Genomic DNA, 25,954 nt, shown 5'->3' with positions numbered 1-25,954 from the left:
ATTAAGATACAGTGTGACAATTCAGTCAGTTGATGTTTAGAATAGGTCCAGTACACAACGACTTAAAAGACCCATTTTCAACATAGAAATGGGATAGCATACAGTTTTCTGACCGTTTTGAAATGGTTCAGAAATGTTTAGAAGTGATTTTATAACGATTTGAAATGTAACAAGATTTAAGCTTTGAACAGAACTACTTGTAAACAAGAACATTTTTTTTTTTTTTTATATAAACGGTTTTACTTTGAATTTTAACTAAAACTTATAAAAATGAACATATTTTGTCTGAAATCATTTCAACACGTCAGGCTTTTTTCCTGAAGCTGCAGAACTTTGGTAATTCTGGATAAACACAGCTACAGGGAGTGATGAAGCTCCCATGCAAAAGCTGTTGTCTGTACAGTCTGTCCAATCTTATCTACTGTAGCTTGTGACTACTTTAAAGTTATTCTATTTCTTGGTGGCCTCCCTTCGTCTTCTAACACAGTCATTCCCTTTTGTGAACAGACGGCTGTAGGCAGATGTACACCAGTGCCACACTCTTTCCACTTCTTCATAATAATAATTCTTCAGTGTATATAGCACTTTTCTCACTAATTGAATGAATTAACTGGGCTCTTCGGTGACTTTTACAGCTTTTTCTCTATCTCCTGACTTTTTTTGCAGAGTTGCTTGGAGTGTTATTTTTTTGTCTTCATTGGTTAGGTTAGTCCACCATACTGACTCACCACAAGTTGGACCTTCCATATTCTTGTACAAGAATATTTATACTACAAATAATAGAAACCCCAGACTGGTGCCCTCCATTGAACTAATTCAGTGACTTCTAAAATCACATTGTTGCCAACAGTGATGATTTAGGGGTGTCATATTAATGGGGGTGAATGGTTATGTGACCAATTATTTTGCATTTTATATTTTAATTAATTTAGACCACATTGAAAAAAACAGTTTTCACCTTTACTTTAGAAGGGAGTCTTTTTATGCAATAGTAAATCACATTGGATTTTGTAACACTGATCAACAACGAAACGTGAAAAATTCCAAGGGGTGAATATTTTTTAAGCACACTGATAACGCCAGGCACTGTGACATAGAGGTTAGGGCTTTAAACTTCAGACCCTGAGGTTGTGAGTTCACGTCCTGTTCCTGACCCTGAGCAGGTCACTTCACCTGCCTGTACTTTAACTGGGGAAAAAAAAAAAAATCACAAATGTTGTAGGTCACTTTGGACAAAGACTTCAGTAATGTTAAAAATAAAAGCAATTATCTATTCACCCATTTTCAAATCTGCTTAATCCAGTTATCATAGGCTTTGACCCACCTTGAACCTATCTAAAACATTTATAAATTTGAATTACAAGCTGACCTTTGACATTTTTTGTTCCAGGTGCTGTTTTTGTAAATGGTAAGGAGATGACCAATCAGCTACCACCTTTTACATTGGGCTCCACTGTAACCTTTGACATGGAAATGGTGAACTTGTATCCTGTGAATAATAACCTCGAAGGCGGAAGCCATAAGCTGCGTGTTACCATTGGCTCTGGCAGCAGAGAGGTGGTCTTTGACTGGCTGCTGGATGAGCCATGTGACTCTCTCCATTTTGCCTGCTCGTTTGCTTACCCTGGATGGAAGGTGCTTGTGTTCTAACGAGATGAGAGCCGTCAACAAAGCCTTGGACTGTTAACGCTGGTCACACATGAGACCTCAAGACTCTATTCCAGTGCTGATTTCCACATGAACATTGTGCCGAAGTAAAACTGCACATTCATCCAGGATCTTAAATCTTTTTGGCAGCATCCACTTGATGTTGACTAGAATCTTGCTGGGTACAGATCATCTACCTAGAATGGTAAATACTTAAGTTGGTTAGAATAATGCTTGGAGTGACAGCTTATCCATAGATGGTTAAGATCAATATACTAGTCACACATTTGAAAAGTCAGTGGTCTCATAGTAAAAAATTGGAGGACCAAGGTAGGTCTTTTTATTTTATAAGTGAAGACAAATCAGCACTATTTAACTTTGAGGGGAAAGTGCTTACCAGAAATCCCCTTATTAGCAGAAACTCATTTCAAGATAAAAGAGCCAATTCACAAAAGTGCCTTATGTCAGTGAGGTCAGACAAAAGTGCTTAGGGTGTGCTTCAGCCTGTTAAAATTCTCAGTTTGATAGGCTACTGTAAGAGGGCTGGGCGAGGTGGGCCATAGGTACGTCTGCACGACAGAGACCATTATGGTACTTGATGTTTCTCTCTCCCTGCTCACTTTGTATTTGCCAAAAGTGCATGTGAATTGAATGCCACAACTACACATCAGATTCTGGACCAGCGGATGTTGGAAGGGGCTGTCTAAGTTTTACAAGCGAAATAGGCTCCTAATTAAAAAGACATATGACTGAAATGCTTTAAAATGCAATTACGACTCAAAAATGGTGAAAAGAAAATGTACTTACAGTGGTAGCGGCCTGGTGATGTAGTAAGAAGACTAGTGTTTACATATGACATGCAGCAGAGGTGGTGGTAACTTGTGTGTGTATTCACCCTGCGCTGGACTGGCAGGCACCCTGGCCAGAGATCATCCCTGCATGGCGCTTTATCCTTGCTGGGATAAGCTGCAGCCCCCTTCCCATGCTCAGGATCAAGCGGGTTTGAATTTTTCAATTCTTCATTGAGAGAGATAACAAAAATTTTGTTGAAAGAGTATGTCTAAAAAACACATTCAGAATGTGCAAGTCTCTAAGGATGCCTCATTTGAACAGTGAATTTGTGAACAATTTGTCTCAGCAGGCCACTTTTACACTTTACTGATGAGTTTTCTAGAGTTAAGTTCCCATCATGTTATGACGACTTCCATTTATGTAATCTTAACGTGAGCCTTATGGAAACAGTAGTATTTCAGCAGTGACATTAAATTTATTGGATTAACAGAAAATATGCAATATGCATCACAACAAAATTAGACAGGTGCATAAATTTGGGCACCCCAACAGAGATATTACATCAATACTTAGTTGAGCCTCCTTTTGTAAATATAACATATGCCTCTAGGCGTCTCCAATAGCCTTTGATGAGTGTCTAGATTCTGGATGGAGGTATTTCTGACAATTCTTCCATACAAAATCTCTCCAGTTCAGTTAAATTTGATGGCTGCCGAGCATGGAGAGCCTGCTTCAAATCATCCCATAGATTTTCGATGATATTCAAGTCAGGGGACTATGATGGCCATTCCAGAACACTGTACTTCTCCCACTGCATGAATGCCTTTGTAGATTTTGAACTGTGTTTTGGGTCATTGTCTTGTTGGAGTATCCAACCCCTGCGTAACTTCAACTTTGTGACTGATGCTTGAACATTATCCTGAAGAATTTGTTGACGTTGGTTTGAATTCATCCAACCCTCGACTTTAACAATGGCCCCAGTCCCTGAACTATCCCCACAGGATGATGGGACCTCCACCACATTTGACAGTAGTTAGCAGGTGTTCTTCTGCCATGCAAAGTGCTTTTTGTTATTACCAAATAAATATTTTTGTCTCATCAGGCCAAAGTACTTTGTTCCAAAATGAATCTGGCTTGTCTAAATGAGCATTTGCATACAACAAGCGACTGTTTGTGGCTTGTGTGCAGAAAGGGCTTCTTTCTCATCACCCTGCCATACAGATGTTCTTTGTGCAAATTGCACTGAATTGTAGAACAGATACACCATCTGCAGCAAGATGTTCTTGCAGGTCTTTGGAGGTGATCTGTGAGTTGTCTGAAACCATTCCTACAATCCTGCGTATATGCCGCTCCTGTATTGTTCTTGGCCTGCCAGACCTGCTGGGTTTAACAGCAACTGTGCCTGTGGCCTTCCATTTCCCGATTATATTCCTTACAGTTGAAACTGATAGCTTTTTGTAGCCTTCCCCTAAACCATGAGACTCAACAATCTTTGTTTTCAGATCTTTTGAGAGTTGCTTTGAGGATCCCATGCTGTCACTCTTCAGAGGAGAGTCAAAGGGAAGCACAACTTGCAATTGACCACCTTAAATACCTTTATATCTCACGATTGAACGCACCTATGAAGTTCAAGGCTTAACGAGTTAATCCAACCAATTTGGTGTTGCAAGTAATCAGCATTGAGCAGTGACAGGCATTCAAATCAGCAAAATTACAAGGGGCACAACCAGTTTTTCACATTTGATTTAAATTTCATACAATTAAATACTGCTTCACTAGAACTCTCTGTTCGGAAAACACTGCAGTACTCAGATGTTCCTAGGAAATGAAAGACAGACCACTGTTATCTTTTTTGTTGAAAGTAAATTATTATGCAGTCAGAGGGGTTCCCAAACTTTTTCATGACTGTATACTGTCATGTAGCTATGCAGGGGCTTTGGACCTTGCAAACGCAGAGAGGCTTGTCTGCCTGATGTCTTGTGTTTTATGTACCATGACACAGTGGCAGAAAATGGTTAAACCTTTCACTCAGGCAATGGTTCCATCAGGCAGCACATTCTCTCAGAAAAAGGGACGTTCTAATGATATTAGGGGGGAAATGTGAAATTGTGCTGGAAAGTCCTCATGCAGTTGTCAAATTTGACATACGCTGTGATTTCTGGTCAGCAACTGCAGTCAACTTGAACAGTATGGCTTACCTAGTAGGTCTGTTTTGTTTTACACTTCTAAAGTAAGTAAAACACCAGCTTGACTCTAACTAATCTTCTACATAAGCAGGTCTGTTACACAATTTTTGGAAATGTCAGCAGCTTGTACGGAAAATGTGACTTTTTAAAAACTGCGTTACGACACCGACTTGGAAATCTGAGCCAGCATCCCCAAAATTCCTTTTGCAAAATCAGTTGCACAAAAATAACATACCTTAAGTCTTAAACTTTAATTTGTAGCTGTCAAAAACTGATGGGGGAAAAAAAAACCCTAAAAACTGTGATGATGAAGTGACAGCTGCATACATTTTTGTATTATTTTAATTGCCTTTGCTGGACTCTGGGCAATGAGTGTTAAGTTTCATACACTTACATACCTTGAACAAAGAGCTTGGTTCTGAAAATGCAAATTGCCTTTGCTCCTGCTTAGTATTTGAATAAAAGTGGCTTCTTATTAAGTTGTGTTGTTTTAATTCAGAGCTGCTAAAATAACCCAGATAAATACAAATGTGTCAGGGTCAGTGGGTGATTAAACCGAGCAGGCATGAGTGTGGCAGGGTGGGCAAATGTGCCCTCTCACTTGGGGTCAAATTCTTCAATTCACTGTCACATTATACAACCTTTCAGTCACAGACATCATTTATATAACCTTAATGAATGAGTCGGGGGCACCCCCATGACCACCAGTGGTGTAGTCGAACATACCCAGTGACTCGGTCTAAGCAGTCCATGAATCACTAACAATAATCAAACCTTAAGTTGTGGGATGGGTGCAGTGTGTGTGTGTGAGAGAGAGAGTCGAGAACCAAAAGAGCACTCAGCTCAACGTATATGCATAGAATGGAGCCACAAGGCGTAAATAACGCTGGTATTTTGGACCTCACAAACAAGCTCATTTGGCTGAGGTCTTGTGTTTTATGTACTGTACCACAACAGGATGTGGGGAATCGAGAGGGTTTGAGATTGTGGCTGAACTTGCTGCAACTTTAAAGCCTGGCTTTAGTGAGACTCCTGTGTGTTAAGATTTTTAATGCATACATCTGGCCATAATTAGAAGTAAATTCTACATAAACATGGGTGCTAAACATACAACATTCCAGTTGATGTGAGAAGTTGGAATTTTCATTTGGTATGCCCCCTTAACTCTGATTTCCTAAAATCTGAGTTCAGATCACGTTGTCAATTCAAAATGGCGATGTACAGCGCAAACGTTAGCAGTACAATACTACAGCTTTCACTAATACTTGTCTGTGTCTCATTAAATCCGCCCTAAACACAGTACTGTCCAGCCCATCAGTGGACTTGTTGCATCCATATTGGTCTTTCGAATGCCAGCCCTGGCATCCAAGCTCCAAGGTAAATTGAACACAGCATTAGTGTGACATTTGTAAACGAATCCAATATTTCCTGAAGGCAGAGCTCCAAGTAGGGGTGATGATTTTGAACTGCTAAGAGTGATAGTGCTCTCATGAACTTGGTCTAACAGAGCAGGCTTCTGATGACAATGAACCATCTTATAGTCAAAGTCTCCTAAAAAGAACCCTACTTAAATGTGCAAATGTGTGTGCGGAGAGAACGTTGCATGTGTTAAAAATGAACATAACCTGTCACAATAGAAAAAAAACCCTGTGTAAAATTGGATCATACATTGGCATTTGAAGACATCATTGGACTAGTGGTAAAAGCGAACGATGCGTTGTCACAGGTGCAGTGTGTGTGCTCTCTGTTGTTCAGTGACGAGGATGGTGTCAGAACAGCAACACAATAGTCAAAAAGACAGACAGGTAGCGTAGCAAACAGAAGCACTTCTGAACTGCGTGGAGCCAAGTAGCTGCAGTGGTCTACATGCAAGTCTGTCTCTACAATATACAAATCAAGCTTCGGTTATCTAGTGTTGCTCTAAGCAACTGATCATTTTACCTTTTATTTTCTCAGTGTCTTTTGTTCAATTTCTCTGTAGTTATTTTATAGATTTATCTGATACAGAAGTAGAAAGGGACACTGCAGCCCTGAACATGTAGTGTACAAACTGCAGCCGGAGCATTTTCACCTTTGGATTTTGCCAACATTTAGTACAAGGTTTGTTGTACTAATAAGTGAGTTATTCCCAGACATGTTTTGTTGTTTTGAAATATCACATCCGGCTCCACCAGCCTATGTGCATACCGATCCAGCTCCATGATCAGCTAATTCTACTACCTTACCTTGGAAATTATGCCTTTGCGATTTTAAAGCGCTGCCTTGCCTCATAGTTAAGGAATTTTCACATCTAGTTTGGGTGAAATCTCACCAGACGAAACCAAAGTCTGGTTTGTTTCTGGCAGATTATGCCAATCGCACTCTGGTGTGAACCAAAACTGCTTGTAAAGCGTGGTCTCAGTGCTGTACCCAAGTGAACCCTGGAGCAATTTTTATTAAATATGAATGGGATCCGACACAAGACCGATGTAACTACACAAAATACTATGCATCCTGGGTGAATTTGTGTTTGCACAGCAGTAGTCACGCCAAGTGTCTGCTGTTGGTAATTAGGGAATTTCATTCACAGCATAATAAGCCTAAGGTTAACATGGAACATTAAAATGGTAAAAAAAAGTAAATAAATGTGCACATAGGAACAAATGTTACAATTGACATAAGCCATGCACAATTACCAGTCAATCAGACCATGTCTAGCACCCGCTATGTGCCCTTCGCACACGTGATCTTGCAACAGTGGAACAAAGGTGCAAATTCACTTGTGGTGGGGTTTATGAAAACATGTACAGAGGTGACAAGAAAACAGTGTGCCACAAGACCAACGATCAGACCCCCTAAAACCTCACACCAGAAAAATCACGCGTGCAGAGGGGTGTCCTCATAATGCCATTGTTCTTCAGGCACAATGTGGATAAGGAGGCATTCTGCATGTGGTAAATGTTAGTCAAACATTCCAAAATAAACATTTAATAGTTAAAGGAGATAAGGCTATAGACAAGTGATTTGAGATAAGTTAAAACAGGTTACGTTCATATGGTGGCAGATGGAGAGTAAATACACATCATCATACAGTTAAAATGAAACTTACCCAACAGACGGGACCTTGTCAGAAAATGGTGGCACATCAGTGGATGCTCTGTGAAGAGCTCGACTTCTGTTGTATTCAACTATCTGTAACGGGTCCTTTTAGTACCATGTACGGTAGGTAGCACATACTTCTAGGTAGTTTCCCAGTTATTCAATAATAGTTTTGGTGAATAAACCAAATTATGGAAATTTGCAGTGGTGTGCCAACAATTGTAGTTGACCCTCAATGATATCCCCCCCCCCCAAGGAAAAAAAAAGCTTCACCCCAATAAAAAAAAAAAAAAAAAAGTCCATAACAAGTCCACAGGGTGTTTACTGATATGTTTAGTTTGCTTGAAAATGTTTGCAGTGTGAAACGAAATTGAACTGGAAAATGAAAAGGTAACAAATGTCTCCCAATTCAGAACAAAGCAAACGAAACTGGAGTGTGAAAAACGCCCTTAGACTTCTTAACTGGCAGCAAGTTTAAAGAACACAGAGTACAAAGCAGTAATTCAGGGGCCTTCAAAACTAGACTTGTTAATTTGGAAACCTGCGTAAATAGCACTGGTGAGCTCTAACAGCGAGTGGCCGTCTCAATGTGAACAGTAAATGCAACAGAAAGCTATAAAAACAGATTCCTTGTGGCAACACGGTGAACAGCAGAACACCACACTTCTACTCACAAAGCACAGTCCTGTATTCTTTTAAAAAACTAGTTCAACCAAACAGGGTACAAAGCATCAACAATTGTAAAAATTATTTTTATTTTAAATAGAAAACATCCACATTTTCTATAACTTTTATTACAAAATTCACAACATGGTGGTTCAACATGTAGTTCAATGAGTTGATTTTTGCGCTGAGATTTTTTTTTTTTTTTCTTCAGTGGCCGTTGACAACGGGTGCAAAACAATGCCAAGTCTTTTTCAAAGCAATAAAACCAAAACCAAAAAAAAAAAAAAAAGCTTTACCTAAGAAATGCTGTAAGCGCAACAGACAACTACACACCTCTCCACTTCAGCCTACTGCTTTTTTTTCCCTCCTTTTTTTAAAAAAAAAAAACCATATGTGCACAGCTTTAGCAAATTAAAGCAAAAGTTCAGAAAAGCTTTTGCTACTGTTCCTCCGAAAACGATGTACCCTGCCAGGGCGTTGGTGGTATCGCCCTCAATGAATTTCCAATGCTGCACCTGCATGCCACCTTTCTCCTTTTCCAAAACTCAGCCAACTAATGACAGCACAGGAAACCGAGAAGAAGAACACAAGACACGTGTGTAACCTTTCAAGAGAGGTAATGCATTTAGACATGAAAATGAGGCGATGGTGGCAATGGAGCACCAGTAGCAAAAAATAAAATAAGAAATAATTAAAATGTAAACAATGGCAGTAGTAACAACAGGTTCTTGTTGGTGGCTGAGTTTTGCCAGATGGTTGCTTTTCATTAGTGTCTGTGTGGAGCTCCCAGGGAGTGGACGACAAGAGTTTGCATAAAAAGATTGGCCACCTTCCCCAGCGTGGCCCGATTTTGCAGACGCAGAGCATCAGACGTTAACTTGACCAGAGAACACCCCATCTGAATCACTGCTCAAATCCATATTAAGAACAAGTCACCACAGAGAAAGCTGCCAGTTCAAGTTGAAAATAAAAGAATATATTTATATATATATTTATATATTTATATGTAAAAATGCATCAGCTAAGTGATGCACCAGCCAGACTGGGGGGAAAAAAGGGGAGTCAGGGTAGGGTGGTAGTTAGACTGTGTGTTCATTTAAAAAATAATTAAAAAAAAAAAAAAAAATTTCTGGTCCTTCCAAACGAGAAGCAGGGACAAGCCGACAGAAGTGCTAATACTTGTTAAACCAGATGGCAGAATTGCTGCAGTCAGCTGTCGGTGGGGCACTGCAGGTCTTTAGCAATACAGATTTTGTCATTTTCTCCAAGAATAAATAAAAAGCAAATCCAGCTGCAGTCCTAATGGTTTAGTGTGTATCTTAATACATGTGCAGCAGCACCAAGTCAGAAATGGAGAGAATTCAAATGAAAATGTTCAGCAGCCTCAGGAACAGCTTGTCACCTGCAGAATTATTTAGCAGATAATGCTCGCTGCTGGCTGTTTAGATCACCATTAAAATTGTACCACCCAAGTCCAGGCCATAGATCCACGGCCCACAGCTATGCGTCCTTTAGAGTTTCTGCCTTCTGTTTTGCTTTGTAACTCCAGAGATGCCATTGTCAGTTTCAGAAAGTCTCTCACTGGTACTGGTGTCACCTAATTTCTCAATAATGGCTTCTTCAGTTAAAGCAATGTTAACTTTAATTGCTGGCTCATCCTTGTCCAGCTTTTGTTGCATTTCATGAAGTTTGCCCATTGCCTTATCAATGGTGTGAATGCTGACCAGATTGAAGTCATGCATGCTAACCAGATGAAGGAGGAAATTTCGACACAGATTCTTTTCAATTATCTGCTGTCCACATTTCTCTACAAAAAGCATGCACGCTTGATTCATCTGATTGTCAGCAATGAACCTGTAAAGAAAAAGTATAAACACTATTATAACGATAAAGAGCACGGAAGGCCTACAAAGACAAACGTTCTTAAAATTTTTGTTCTCTTGGCTGCGTTCTACAACTCCCCATTGCTCATTACCAATTTACTTCAAACAAGGGCTCTCTCCAACAATTTAGTAAATCTCTGCGCTTACCCATACTTCATCACATGAAGGTTCCAGAGCTTCATTACTTCTTTCTCTCCTTCGTTCACATCGGTGAACTCTTCTATTTGCTAAAATGGAAATGCAGCATGTTGAGAGAGGGAGATTGGGAGCAGGCACCGATACAGCAAGTTGTCACACCCACCACACAACAAACCACCTCAGGATCCCAAGTTAGGACCATGAGCAGCATGTTGGGAGTGTTTAAATTAATTTTAGGCTAGTCTGCATGCTCGAAACAAAATGTGATGCGTGAAGTTCAAGATATATAGTCTGCTTTGCCATGTCAACATCTGTATCGATAAACAAGCAAGGTTTCTGCCTTTTATTGCAGAATAGCTATACCTTGGCCCAGTGAACTGCACAGAACAGATGGGCAAAAACACTGCCTTTATGTTTTACAAGAAAGATGCCAAACTCTCATCTTATAGCCACAAATATACATGGATACATACACACAGGACTTGAGATGTAAAGCTCACTAAAGTGTTACTCTAACCCATCCACACTACTTACTGTAATAGTTTTTTCCCTTAGCCATTCTGGATCCTTCTCATCTTCACTGTCCACCTCCATTTCCTGTGGACGGAGGGGTAAACAGGTGTCACTATGAAAATAAAGTCGGTTGTGACCACTGATGTATGTGCGCTGCTGCTCCACTTCTCCATCTTCAGACTCCAGGAACTCAGAAAGGCTGGGCTTTGTGCGTTTTGGTCTGGAAGCAAAGGCAGACAAGTTGGATTTTTTTTCTTCTGGCATGATGTAGTAAAACCTTCAAAAGGTATAAAAGCCATCCACATTAGGTACTCATCAGGTCTACACTCTGTGTGCACACACACACACACACACTCTAAGGATTTCAATTTAAGTGTACAACTAAAATTTCACATCTCACGCTGGAGCATCTCCAATTCTCAGATGCAGTTAACACACAACAAGCCTTTTATGTTTTGTGCAACTGACTGCAGCACCATGCTGCATCTTACCTGCAAACAAGAATATGCGTCACTGGTGTCCTCTTTACAGGCCCATTACGGCTAAAAGCAAAGCCTGGCTGACTATGAATATCTTGGGGGTTTCCCACATATGATCCATCATAGCATTCGTTGATGGAAACGTCTATCCTAGCACCTTTTGGGTGAGGCTATGAGGAGAACAAGAGAAAAAGCATGGCATTCATTCAGTACTGTGTCCTTATATTAGGTGCAGAGAGAACTGCTAGTCCAATGTTTTAAAATGTGATTTTCCTTCCTTAAACTACACATGGCACCATTAGATGTGGCTGAAAACATTGGTATCTTTGCATTTAATTCTAATAATACATTCTTCTTCCCAAAAAGTACTGACTTTTAAATATCTTTTGTCATCCATACATGCATTTCTTTGGTTTGCAGTGGAACAAAAAAAAAAAATTGAGGTGAAAAGAACATTCCAAAACTGCCTGGATGAAATTCTAGAATCCTTTAAAATTAATATAGCTTTATGGTAGTGACAGTTCATGTAGACAATTTACAATTATTAGTTCAGCCAGTTTAAATGGAGGGAAGTACGCAGCTGTTTTTTGTTACCATGTGTATCACGCTAAATATGAAAAAGAGAAAGAAAAGCAGAGAGGTGTCTGAGGAAATAAGAAGAGATGATGGTTGCCAAGTATGATCAACTTAAAGGGTCAAATACCATCTCCAAAGAGTTTGATGTTTCTGTGACCTCTGCTGCCAATATCATCAAGACATTTATGGCTCATGGGACTGCAGCCACTTGACATGGATGCAAGACGAAAATGAACACTAGGTTTAACAGAAAGATTGTTCAAATAGTAGAAAAATAAAAATACAAGAACTTCAGAACAGATCCAAGCTGACCTTTAAACTCAAAGGTGCAACAGCCTGAAGCTGTACCATCTGTTGCTCTCTGAAAGAAAATGGGTTCCTTGGTAGAAGACCCAGAAATACCCCACCTTCCAACTGGAGTTTGCAAAAGTGTATAATCGACAAGCCACAGTCATTTTGGGAGAAAGTCATTTGGAAAGACAAAACAGAACGGGAGAAAACTGGATCTTTCTGAAGTTGACATGCGATGCCATTCAATAAATAAATGCAACTTACCACATAATTGAAGATAAATCTACTGTGGCAAAGTTTGAGGTGCTTGAGTAGGCTGTACAGTTTACGGCAATTCAGTGTACACCATGGACAGTGCAGGTCATCACGAGCCTCAGTCTGCTGCCGTGTATTATTGTTGTATAAAAACTAAAGAAAACAACGGCACTTGCCATTAGTGTAGAAACAAAAGCAGCAAAAATACCATACCAAAAAACCCACACATCGATAGATAAAAGTTACTATTAAGGTGTATTTAAGTGATTAAACAAAAAAAAAAAAAAAAACTGAATTGCTATCTGATAAAATTGAATATATAGCCATGTTTTCTGATTTATAATAATAAACATCTGAGAAAGTAATGGGATTTAATTATTTTTCCATAGTACTAATGTCTGGATCTTCATTGGAAACTATATTTAATGGAGACATTTTTATGTGCTTTTTACAACCTGTATGCACATAAATGTGAACAAATCATGGTTTATAAAATTATAATCCTCAAGTTACTCCAACAAAAAAATAAAGAACACATCCAACCATCCCAACACAGTATTGGGATCGAAATCTGTTATTACCTGATAAAATATTCTCAACTTCTGCCTTGGCTCACATTGAATTTGCTCTCGTCTAGTCTGCACATCTGCAGTAACTGAATCTTTCAAAGCTTTACAAACACAAAAAAAAAGAAAATTGGCATTAAGTAATAAAACATGTACAGGGAGACACTGTACGGGCAGTAGGACATGTCCTCAAAATAAATGCTTTGACACACATTATTAACTGATTATTCACATACTGCAAGTCAATGTAAGTCCAGATGCATCAAGTGTATCTTAGCCTGCACCATTCTACTTGATAGCACTTGTTAAAACACTGCCATCAACCCAAAAAAGTTGTACCTATTGTCTGTGTGGTCTTCTGAGAGTTCAACTTGTTTTCATGAGTGGTGGTGTCTGCATTTCGTGTTGCAAGAGGCTTAGCAACAGGTGCTGTAGATTTATCATTGACATCTCCAGTCCACCGAAGGGTGAACTGAAGTGTTGGGCCCTGAGAAAATGTTTCAAATGGAGGCAGCCTCTGAAATAAAAGGAAAAATCATTAAAACTTTAAGGTACAGCAGCAATTAAGGCATGATTTCTGTAACAGAGTTTACAACTTTCCTATAAAGTTGGAACCAATTAAGAATGCTTTACTTTTCAGAATTGGTTCTACTCCTGTATTACTCATGAGCAATACTTTTCTATCATATTTTAAATAAGTGGAAAGGCACACAGAAATATTTATATATTTTAAATCAGGCAGAAGCTTTCAAATATGCATTCCCTGGACAACACTTCTTACTAGGCTAAAAAAAAAAAAAAATCATCAAGTTTAATAACTGAGCTGCACAATACTAATTTCATAAAAGATCTACATATCCAATATGTTACAGTGTAACTGGGCAATATGGGATATAAACACAATATAGCATAAAACAAGTTAAACGGAAAAATGTGTAGCGGATCAAGAAACTACCACTACTTTTGTGTGTAATATTAATCATTTTGATTAGAAACTTTAGGCAAAACAGCAGCCATTAAAAAACCCAGAGAAAAATGAGGGTCTTCAGTCTGTGACATTAACTTGAAAAAGGCCTTAAAAAAGACCAAGAAATAATTTTAAATATAGTAAGATCCACAAAGCTTACACAGCACTTGACAAGCTTTACTAAAAAAGGACTATGGAGAAGAAAGGAGACCACCATCAGAAGATGGTCTAAAAAGTATCTACAGATATTCTATCCTCTGTGTTTAACTTGGGTGAAGACTCAGGTGGAACTGTTGCAATCGATTGCTTTTCCTGCAAGAAGTATATTAAAATTTACAGTAGTCAACTGTTAAGTAATAAAAGCATTGCAAGGTATAGCATCTGACCTAGTTGGACAGGGGTAGACAATGGCAAAAAAAAAAATTAGATGAAGTTTTCAAGGAGGCAGAGATGCAAGATTCAAAATTCAAGCTCTTGCCACGTTCAACTACAAAGAAATTCACAGTATAGAATACTTTTGTCTGGTTTAAGGTTTAACGGGAAGACGACAAACTCAAGTTTCCAGAAAGTCAATTAGGAAATAATTGATTAGTTATGACTATACCTTCTTTCTGCAAAGACGTTACTAAGAAATCATCACCAAAGTGACCCAGCCATTTTCCTTGCAATTCATCCAATGCCACTACAGTCGCATGTAATGTTTACAACTTTTCTTCAGTAATGTACTGATGAATATTTGATATACACAGAGGCAAGTTAATACAAAACTCAACTATGCCACCAGGAGAAGAAACATTCAAGGACTATTTGCTGCTACAGCACAGAATATGTGGACACTATGGAAATGAATGCACAGAAAGGCAGACAACAACACACAATCTGATCTAAACATTTATAAATAGTGAAGAAACGTTATTCATACATATTCTAAACTACTATTCACCTTTCCATCAAGGATCGTCTCCCACGTTGCCCTCTTTTTACTGACAGGACACTCTTCCATTTCCTGCATTGATACTTCATATTCTCCATCTAACAGTTGTAATCTCCTGTGGTGGGAGGAGAAAGAATTTAAGAGATGTACAAGAGAGCATCCGATGAGACTCAGCCTCATATACAACATTCATTTGGTTTTCCTGCACAATAGCAATTTTATCACTCTCACAGTTTTAAAAAAGGATGCAAGAACTTATGAGCATTCACATTTGCCAGTTATAAAAGGCAATGCTGTATTTGTAATGATTGTCTCTCTATTGTACACAATGTTCAGTAATGGTCTCACATTAAATATTCCACCGCCAGTTCAATCGACCTTTTTTTTTGTTAAACTGCCTTTAACCCTTTAACCGCCAACTCCCTAAATATTCCCCACGCCAGGCGAAATCTGAACAATTTTCGTTTTTTTTACTTTTTTACATTTATTCAAGCAGTATTGACCACTAAATGTTGTGCAAGTTCTAGAAATGGGCAAACACATACAACTGGAATACCAGTTATCCATCCAAATGGTGTACCCATTGTCCAATAGTGGTAGGGCAAGGCACACAGCAATTTTCTCTGAAAGTCCAAAGTCCTTACATTCATCTGGCAACACTGCTGAAATACTACTCATAGGATCCTCTTTGCCAGTGTATACACGAAATCTATAAATGTAACCTGAATTCTCAGCTAAGCAAAACATCTTGATACCAAACCGTGCCCTTTTCAATGGTAGATACTGTCGAAACTGTAAGCAGCCCTTCCACAACAATAAACTTTCATCAACTGCAACTGACGGTCCTGGCATTAGGGCAACTGAAATGTTTCAAATAAATGGTCAATCAAAGGACGTAGCTTGAACAAGCAGTCGCGGTTTAGATCTTTATCTGGCTCATTTCTGTTGTCATTCAAATGAAAGAATTTCAGCAGCAAAGAGAATCGGTTACGTTTCATGATAGCTGCAAAAATAGGTGTTGCATACATAGGATCTGTAGACCAGTACATCTCAATATCTGGTTTTCTGATTATTCCCATCAACATCAAAATCCCAATGAATTTTTTTATTTCGTTTTCATCAGTGTCTACCCAAGCACGAACACGGGAATGTGGAGGTAAATTGGGATTTTTCTCAATAAACTGTGCTGCATACAGATTTGTCTGATGAACAAAATGTCTGATCAAATCAGGTGACACAAACAGCTCATAAAACTGCTCAGCAGTGTAATTGTTCACATCAACAGTAAAGCCACACGTTGCCTCAAACGGATGCAGAAAAGGTAGTTCACCACGGGCAGCAGTCCAGTTGAGATGCTGGGGATACACCCACTCATCGCCGTCATCCGATGCATCTTCATTCACAGTATCATGCAGCGCACGTTGCTGCTCATCATTGTTGCTAAAATCTTCTTCAGAACTGCTACAATCATGATCAGAATTGTCCAAAATCGCCTGCAAAGCTTCACTTGAAGTCAGTTTACGTTTCGCCATATTCACAGCTGTCACTTCCGAATCACGTCACATAACCGGCCAAAACAACCACAGAGTTGTCGAAATACAATGTAGTAATAATACCCACGCCAAACCGTCAGTTATACTACGCGCCAGGCATTCATATAACCACAGGCAAATGTGCCGGATAATTCCGGCAGTATGGCGTTAGCAATAAAACAACGATGCCGGATATATCCGGCAGAAGGCGGTTAAGGGGTTAAAACTGTAGTTTGAAAACATTTATCCAAGTCTCAGTCAACCCTCTTTGCAATATGACTAGGCAATACAATTTAGACAATTATGAATGTCAAACACCTCAATAATAACAACAACAACTGTGTGGTGGATCATTTATTTTTGTTAAAGCCTTTTCAGCCTAAACGGCTGTACAGGATATAAAGGTTTTATCCCACCTCCAGTATCTAAATTACACTCTTGAAGAACCATGGGATTACAGCCAGAACATCCACCTCTAAATGTCAATCAATTGCTATGTAAATTCAGCAAACAGATCTCATTTTTTTGATACATATATTATTGAAAGAATAATGAGTGTTTATTGTTAAGTTCATCTTAACTTTATCTGAATGCATGAGTGAGTTTTGGCTAATAACATGCTAAAATTAAACTTATCACAGCAGCCAATTTCTTCGCTTATCAATGGTCAGCCATATGACTTTATAATTTCTGCATTACACACATTTTTAAGCTGCATTTAGTAATGCACACTTCTCCCTAATCTAGGTACAACTGCTGGTGGGTCATGTCCCTCACTGGCTGTAATGCTGGCAAAGACTGCCCAAACCTTCAATTTCAATAAATCTTCAAAATTTGAGTTTAACTACAAAAGTATAATAAAAAATTTAAGGCTCAAGATTTTAATCCAGCATTGCATTCCTCAATCTGCCACAGCATTCACTGCAAAGAATTAATTGCAACAGTGAAGTCAAAATTTCAATTTCTGCTTTATACATCAGCAGTCTAGTGTTGACATGAAAAAAGAACGAGGCAAATCCTACATGTCGTGTTTTTTTTTTTTTAAGCAGAGAATAGTAAACTTTGGGTGATAGATGGTGTCAGATATGAATCATGCAACACAGATGTGGCTCAAATGTGTTGTCCAATATTTTGATGAAGCAGAATTCAGTGTGGAACAGCAGGCATGTGGGGGTGGGAGAAGGTTTAGCGAGCCTGAGCACCTGTTTCTTTTGCGCTAAGTGCCACATTTGAGTCTCACTTTTGAAGGGAAGACCCTACTTTAAGGCACAGCTTTTAACAATTACATTTTTGTCATAGTATTGGGGTGAAATCCCCTACAACAACAAATGGGAGGAATTTCAGCACAGAGAAGCGATAATACCATAAGCATATACTAATTGAATTCCCTCTGTATTTTCTGTACAATATTTTCTAATTTTCCTACTTTCATATCCTTTAACTTTCTCCACATGTGTATAGCGGTGTTTTATTTTTTTTTTTTTTTTTTTTTGAGCCTTTCTAATTTCGCTGGTTTCATAGTCTCTAATCTGCTCTGCATGTGTTTAGCGTCAACGTTTGTAAATGTCTTTATGAAGTTCTAGTTTGCCATTTTACTCATTGTCTTTTAATTCTGAGCCATACAGTACAATACATAGAACAGAATAAATCCTCAATACAATATAAAAATAAAAATTCTAGAAGTACGGAGCAGAATTTCACATTAGATGATATCACATAATATGATTTGGATTTGTTTCAAGTCCTGGAGACCTCATTCATCAGGCTGCCTCCCCCATTTTGCCATTCAACATCTGAAATAGCGCTAATCCGATGAAAGAACCCCTCATTCCCACGTCCCCATTCATCAGGGATGACTTTACCTTAGGCAGGCAATCTATAATTTAAAGATATTGCTATTTTCTTGTGAATTGTTACATATGCATTATTTTCACTTTTACTTTAAAAACTTTTGTAAAAACAATACTTGTTTCTTTATTTCCTGCCCCGCGCATGGTTACATCTCTTTCTTCCCAGACGTATAATACTGCTCGTGTTGTGAAGGCTGTTGTGGCTGAACGTACGCTAAGGATATGCCTTTGGATCATTTGCTGTCTTTTTGCTGCTTGCTAGCTGCCTCTTCTGCCTGTCGCATGTCGTTGTTTTAAAAGCTCCGAGCACATGATGCTTGCCTGCCAAAAGCAATCCAACAACTGCTAGATTAGAGGTCTGTTGACTTGTTTTAAATAATGGCTCACTGCCTGGTCTCGCGTGACTTTGTAAAAGCAATACTGGTCTTTTATTTCTGGCCCCGGGCGTGTTTGAATTCTTTCTTGCAGGATGTATAACGCTGCTCGCGTTCGTTTGGGGTAGCTGCCGTCACGCTACCCCTCGATCTTTTTAAAGCCTGTACAGCCGCTGTCCTTTTTGCTACGGCCTTGGGACAATCTCTTGGCACCAAGTCTCATATTTACGGTCCCCACGAGACGCACCATGGCAAGTCTCTTTGGACTCGTGGGTCTTTTAAATGTCTTTCGAGATTATTACGTACCGTAGCCTTGCATTTGCTTTCCATTCCAGGATTTCCTTTTATATATAGAGAGATCAGCAAGATTTAAACTAAGTTAAACCAGGCAGGACATTTAAATAGACACAAAACCTGGAATCCCTAACTGAAATTCAAGCTCTATACAAATCAAGGCCTCAAACCTGGAATAAATTAAACTTCATTATGAATTCTCCTGTGCCTTGCATGTATCTTTAACCTCAAATAGGATACCTATACCTTCCAAGCTCTCTCTCAAGTATATGTACAATTTTATAGATTACACGAAATTTTAACGTAACTGAAAATACTTTAGAGAAGACTGACCCGAGGCCACAGAAAACTTGAACAGCCACTAGCCGATGATCCCAGCTCTATAGTAAGCGTTATTCCTGTACTTTTTCCCAGTGAGCAAAGCAGCATATCCAATCTGCAGTTTACAAAATCCAGCTTGAAAATATTACATACTTTCACCTCCTTTTGTCAAGCAAATTTTTGGAATAAACATGATTAACATTTTAACTTCTGTCAGCAGTCATATAATCTAAGAACACAGAAAGGGACACACTAAGCTAAAGTAGAGAAAGACAAACCCAAACTATTTATTTAAAAAAAAAAAAAAAACATCTGGTGTAACCATATCTTGCAGTTACTACATGAAAGACAGTTTTTAACAAGTGTGCAAGGTTCTGTGTACATACCGATTTTTATCAAAAACAGTCATTTGTGCAACAAACGTTTTTTCACCATCTTCACAATGGGATGAATTTCTCTTTTTTCTCAATGGAAGCTCTTCGGTTAGATCTAAAAAACATTAAAATGATCAGTTACAAGACAGCTGTCAATTTTTTTTTCTTTTGAACCCCTGGAACAAGACAAAGGGTAGTTTTCAGTTTCAAAACTGAAAAAACAAAACCTTAAATATTCTGGTAAAAAAAATGGAAGGAATGTGTACCAATATCATAGCACCATTTAATAATTTGTTTCAAGGATTCTCTTAACCCATAATTATTATTCTATACCTATGGAAAAGCCAGAGACAAATGGGTCTGCAATGCTGTACTTCACATTGAATTGTACAGCTATGCTGACTCATAAGTAAATATGACAGGCATATACACACTAATTGTACAAATGTTGCAAAGTCCGGGTATCAAAAATTCTTACCAATATTTTCATTGGTTTCTCCATTAGACAGTCCATTAACTTCCCGCCTCCCTGGCCGTGTTACTCGAAACAACAAGGAGTAGGATTTAACCATGTGGCTATTGCTAGGCTCAAATTCATTGCTAGATACCGCAAGAGAGGGGAAAGTGCCTGGCTTAGTCTGGTTGCTGTCAGGGTTTAAAGGCACCTGCTTTTTACCTGTAGGCACTTGCTTGACAGGGCAACTTACATCCTGCAAAAATAAAAACAGAAAACATGAAGGTAAGCTGAATAAATGAACTTGAATTGCTGCAACAGCATCAGTGATTAGTTGTTGACTCAAAACTAGTTACAGCTACTAGTTTGCAGAAGCAGCAAATTGGTAGGCAAGAGAGTGAGGTAGAGCTAAAGAAGAACCTCACCTAGCCATCAGTGGTGACTGTGCTTACAATTATGTGTTTCTTCCCACATAAATTATGTGAAAAGGTTGCTTAATAGTCCAATAATGATGTGAAATTACACTAATTAAAGATTTTGATCAGGTACAATTAGGTTGAAATTATAATTGCTTAAATTAAAATTAAGATATTACTACAAAAATACACCAACTGCTTGAAAGCATATATTAATAAAAAAACTATTCTCACCTTTCGCTTTTTGTGACAAACTTTTACTAGTAGCACCTCTAAGGAAACAGAGTTCTGTTCATTTTCAGAGTTGTGGGATGGCTTTTCTGTAAAATCAAGAAAAAATCTACAGTGATATCTACATATTTTGTGAAGTTAAGTAGAAATTAATCTCCGCAAACAATAGAATGAAGGCCCAATAACTAAAGAAAAAAATAAAAACAAAAAACAAAATTAAATATCAATTTTCAATCTGTATAAGAGTTAAAAATGTAAGTGAAAAGAGCTACTCATTATTTCTATCATGCATCATTAAGTGCCATTAAGAACCTTCTCTGCTTTGGGGACAAATACTGAAAATGCACAGAACATCTAGTTTTTTTGTAAAGAATCTATACTAATAAAAGGCAAAGCCCTCACTAATTCTCCAACGTCCCGCGTAGGTAGAAGGCTGAAATGTGGCAGGCTTATTACTTACAGGCTACTTACAAAAGTTAAGCAGGTTTCATTTTCGAAATTCTATGCGTAACGGTCATAACAGTCGACAATGTCCGCCATGTTAAAAACTTTATTTATGGCGCCATCTTCACGAAATTTGGTAGGCGGCTTCCCTGCGCTAACCGAAACCGATGTACGTACTTATTTCGGTGGTATGACGCCACTGTCCGCCGCCATATTGAATTTTCCAACGGTCTTTGTTACTTATGGGCCCATCTTCAAGAAATTTGGTACGCGGGTTCCCAACGCTAACAATCCTACTTACATACATATATACGTCCATAGCCTGCTGCTCGGTCGCCGTGTGAGGCGGTGTTGCATCCCCCATCCCTACGCCTTCCACGTAGTTGGCTGGCTGCTTGCCTATATTGCCTCCCCCCCATCCCCACGCCTCCTACGTAGTTGGCTGCTTGCCTGCCTATATAAGGCCGTCTGTCACTCCGGTCTCTTCATTCCCTTCCTTGCTTCGCCACGGTATTCACGTCTCCCTACTGATAACTGCAGCCTTTTTATTTAATCCACGGCTTCTGCGCTGTTTTATTGTTCATTTATTACGATTATAGTTATTGTGTAGGTATTTTAGACTTAGTTTACATTGTTCAGGTACCCATTTCATTTATCGTTCCAACCGTACCCCCATTAACATGTCTATCGAGGTGATCACCATCGATCAAAGAACTGTCACTTACCGAGTGGTTTCCATGCCCGGAGATAGCGCCTGCCTTTTCCATTCTCTGTGTTACATATTGCACGGCCATATCAGGCTCACTCTTGATATCCGGAGGAACATTGTGTCTTATGTATTGAATGACTGGGACCGGTTCAGGGTGTGGACTGATGATGGTACAGGAGATAATTATACTACACAGGAGCACTATATGCATATGAAATGCATAAGCCCTTCACCTATGGTTCTGCATGTGAGTTGATGGCTGCCGCTGAATTGTTCGGTTGTCGCTTTCAAGTGTACCGAAATGGTCAAATATTTTACACCTTTGGACTACCGCCAATGCCTCTTAAACATCTTAGATTCACAGGTGACGATTTGAGTAGTGGACACTTTGATGTTTATGAATGTTTAAACTCTCAAAAGCTGGATGCGAAGTTATCGATAAAACCGGTTGTATGCTTACAACGATTGACAGATGCCAAATGTCACTTCAACACAACAAGTCCTGCAAAAACCAATGTAATTGAAACAAACCATGAAACTCAAACCGATTATGACAGCAGCAATGCAAGCTGTGAGAAAACAGTAAAGGAGGCGTGTCAGATGTCGTGGTACATTTTCTGATGCAGCTAGACAGAAACAACTTTGCGACGCTGCCGCTAAATACTCGCAGACAAATCCACAAGTTCATAGAGACGCTGTCGCTAAATACTCGCAGGCAAATCCACAAGTTAACAGAGCTTCTGTTTCTAAGTACGATCCCAATAATGAAAAGCGGCTCATACAAAAACAACAGGTTTGGCTCAAAAAAGGCGATTACGGATTTGCGTACGACCCAAACATACATTATGAATCTGACAAAACAGTACACATTGGATCCATGGATGTTCACTGCGAGTAGTGTCAAGCTCATAGGTGGAAATGCGAGTCTCCTGGTTTGTGCTGTAACGGTGGTAAAGTCTCTCTCACTCCTTTACATAAGCTTGCTTCGTCGCTGCGAAGCACGGTATTTTGCTAGTATTTCAATATATACTCTTCATAAAAGTAACACATAAGTATAAATAATACACAAGGAACCACAAAAAAGCACCAAAATTTGCACACAGTGCAACAAAGACCACAACTGTGGTAAAGCAAAGACCACAACTGTGCTAAAGTAAATAACTGCAGAATATTGGTAGATATGCCTAGAATTGTATAATATAAATTAGTAAGTTAGGAAAAAAGAAGAAAGTAATATGCTAGTGTTTGGAAGCTCCAGTGTGTTTTAGTTGTCAAACCACCTAGATGCTCCCTAGAAAATATTCCACAAAACTCATTTTATATAGTTTTATTATGGAAAAATATTCAGTGCTCAGATAAAACGAAAAACAGAGCTTTTGGACATAATTCAAAGAAACAAGCATGGCTCAAAATGTACAACACCCCAAGTTTTTTTTCTTGGTAGCACTAACCCTGCTTTTCATCTGCAGGGACTGGGAATCTGGTTTAAACAGAAAGAAAAGTGAATGATGGGAAATAAAAGGATACGCTGCAAGTGAACCAGTTTCAGTCTGTTAAAATAAAGCTTGGACAAAATTACCTATGGTGCAGCACAAGGAGAATACCCTACAAGGACACCACCTTTGCCCTGATCTCAAACCAAAAAAAAACAAAAAAAAAATAATAATAATAATTATAAATAATTGTACTACTCATGCATCATCTGGCTAACCTGAACAACCTGGATCAAGCCTCCCTGGTTCAATATTCCAAAATAACTCCCAAACAGTGTGCAAATCTGGGTACATACTTGTCCAAAAGACTTACAAGCAGTTATTCCAGGCTATAGAAAATAAAGCATTAAGACTGAAAGAGTACAGAATTTCACTTGCTTGAAGAAAAAAAAAAAAAAAAGATTTATATATAGCATAACAAAATTTCAGTGTAGTGATGCTGTTCAATACAATTTAAAAATTGCTCTAGTGACTGAATACTTTTAAAAGGTTTATTTAAGTTTGAATATGTACTTAATGATTTTTAGTGCATTTGTTTGAAAAACAAATGACTGTGGAACAGGCAATTTGCCACCTGTTGTGATACGAGGCACCATCAACAACTCATCATTACTGCTGCAGCTAGAACACATGTGGTAAGGACAGTAAAATGTGCCACTAATGTACTACAAGTTTCTAGTCTCAAAATGTACATGATCACACAGAGTCACTTCAAGATAGTAGGCCCAGATTTTAAAACAGAGTTAACATTAGGCTTCAATTTTTTAGCATCCTTTTGTAGCAAAACATACATTTTGCATGCATGCATGCACATACCATTTTTATGGAAGAAACCTGTAAACGTCAGTTGAAGATGGGAAGCCAAGCTGCAGAAAGGGTAAGAGAAAGCAGTTATTCAAAACAATAGGATTAATAACTACCAGTTTGCCTTCATGAAAGACACTTAGCAGGAAGGCATCCAAAAAACCCCTGGCTCTAATTTAAACTTTATAATAGAATGATGGGAGAAGACTTAGCTTCCAGTACACTAGATCTGCCTACCTGTGAGATTCTTGTTCTCCTTTCATTTTCTCTACTTTACACAGAATATCATCCACTTTAAACAATTTTCTGTAAATAGAAACAAAAATACATTAGGGCATATTTTTTAACATTTGCCCCACCTTTTAACTTTTTTTTTTTTTTAGGAAAACGCAAACATTTTCCAAACAACACAGTTAATAAACTAATAACCAATCAAAATTTAAAATTCAATGATTTCAGGTCTTCATAGTCATTAAAGAAACTAACACAAGGACATTCCTTTAAAGTATCCTTAAAAAAATTAATCAGACAACTAACCACATAACATAATACCAAAGGGTACCGATGACATGCCCTTACTCCCAACTTGTCAGGCAAAGCAAAATTATGCTGACTTAAGAGAACTGAATACATTTGCACTATATTGAGCCTTTTGTGGTTTTGTATAGATAATGTGCCCACTAATTTTGCAGTTTTAACTATTAACTAATTTTTGCACAATATGGCAGTTGCAAATGTGCGTGATTGCCCTTGAAAACATCCTGGTCATTGAAAAGGCTTATTTAACATTCAAGTTTTTTTCAAATTACAATGCTTTTTTGTTGTCTTAGTGTTGTCCTTCACTTACTTTTTACTTTGCAAAAGTAGTACCCAATTATCTTTAATTATGGTCAGATGACTGTCACCTTGGTGTCATTTAGGATTAATTTGTCATTTGTATAAACCTGTAGCTTCCAAAGCACAGAGGTTTAAATACTTCGGCAAACACTTAACTTAGGAGTTTTCTTATTCAGTTAATTATCTACAGAAAATGGCTTATTTTGAGTTTGGAAATGTACTGTTACAGCATAACAGTTCACATTAAAAAATACTGAATGGATATATGTGTACACTTGTTTTGTCATGAAGAAAATTATGACTTTCAAGGGGATTGAATAATTTTGCATGTCATTGTAGTATACATTCAGTATGATAACATGGGAAGCGTACTATATAAATAAAATAATAGTATTAACAATTATGCATCCATCCTCCCATCCTTTAACTTACACCATGTTAACTAAGGATGAGAGGGTGATATACTAACGAGGCTAGCAGAAGCTGAAAACTATCAAAAACAAACACACTTTATTATTACTGGTACCAATTAGCAAGCAAAACTAAACATTTTTATAAGGACTGCAGCTGGCCAGTCTACACTCGTAAACCCCATCACTTTACCATCTATACTACCTCTATGTCATTGACAGATAGTACAGCAACATCGTTTTTGATATAAAAATGTGTATGATACTTGCTGCATATGATAAAGTTCATGTTCATATTCAGCATGCTTTTTTTCTAAAATTTATTACTTCTGGAAAACTCTGTACAAGATAAACCAGAAAGACACGTTCCCAAAATACTGTGTGTTTGAATTGAAAATCCACCTCTCCCACTCACTTCACAGGTCAAAAGTCCTGTCTAA

General features: G+C 38.3%; 2 protein-coding genes and 1 long non-coding RNA gene across 4 annotated transcripts in view; 2 read left to right on the top strand and 1 right to left on the bottom strand.

Moving 5' to 3' along the window:
- Positions 1-4,900, top strand: part of crlf3 (cytokine receptor-like factor 3) — a 45,061-nt gene extending 40,161 nt beyond the window's left edge. The window contains exon 9 of the mRNA XM_028819032.2: positions 1,391-4,900. Coding sequence (XP_028674865.1) covers positions 1,391-1,650 — 260 coding nt within the window. The 3' untranslated portion in view covers positions 1,651-4,900. The remainder of the gene's footprint in view (positions 1-1,390) is intronic.
- Positions 4,901-8,750: 3,850 nt separating this feature from the next.
- Positions 8,751-25,954, bottom strand: part of suz12b (SUZ12 polycomb repressive complex 2 subunit b) — a 60,607-nt gene continuing 43,403 nt past the window's right edge. The window contains exons 4-16 of one of the 2 annotated variants that reach the window (XM_051936290.1): positions 24,505-24,573; positions 24,280-24,329; positions 20,821-20,906; positions 20,195-20,426; positions 19,729-19,831; positions 14,981-15,086; positions 13,410-13,587; positions 13,086-13,174; positions 12,514-12,657; positions 11,395-11,552; positions 10,925-11,180; positions 10,400-10,479; positions 8,751-10,223 (exon numbers count right to left, since the gene is read on the bottom strand). In XM_051936290.1, the coding sequence (XP_051792250.1) occupies positions 9,881-10,223; positions 10,400-10,479; positions 10,925-11,180; positions 11,395-11,552; positions 12,514-12,657; positions 13,086-13,174; positions 13,410-13,587; positions 14,981-15,086; positions 19,729-19,831; positions 20,195-20,426; positions 20,821-20,906; positions 24,280-24,329; positions 24,505-24,573 (1,894 nt within the window). In that variant the 3' untranslated portion in view covers positions 8,751-9,880. The remainder of the gene's footprint in view (positions 10,224-10,399; positions 10,480-10,924; positions 11,181-11,394; positions 11,553-12,513; positions 12,658-13,085; positions 13,175-13,409; positions 13,588-14,980; positions 15,087-19,728; positions 19,832-20,194; positions 20,427-20,820; positions 20,907-24,279; positions 24,330-24,504; positions 24,574-25,954) is intronic. The other variant, XM_028818844.2, reaches the window with a different exon arrangement.
- The window catches only part of LOC127530158 (uncharacterized), a 34,433-nt gene continuing 30,671 nt past the window's right edge, over positions 22,193-25,954 (top strand). The window contains exon 1 of the long non-coding RNA XR_007936672.1: positions 22,193-22,334. This is a non-coding gene — a long non-coding RNA (uncharacterized LOC127530158). The remainder of the gene's footprint in view (positions 22,335-25,954) is intronic.

Source organism: Erpetoichthys calabaricus, chromosome 14, assembly GCF_900747795.2.
Source record: "Erpetoichthys calabaricus chromosome 14, fErpCal1.3, whole genome shotgun sequence".
NCBI classification, from domain to species: Eukaryota; Metazoa; Chordata; class Cladistia; order Polypteriformes; family Polypteridae; genus Erpetoichthys; species Erpetoichthys calabaricus.
Note: the sequence above shows the minus strand (reverse complement) of the source record. Positions and strands in the feature narration are given on the sequence as shown.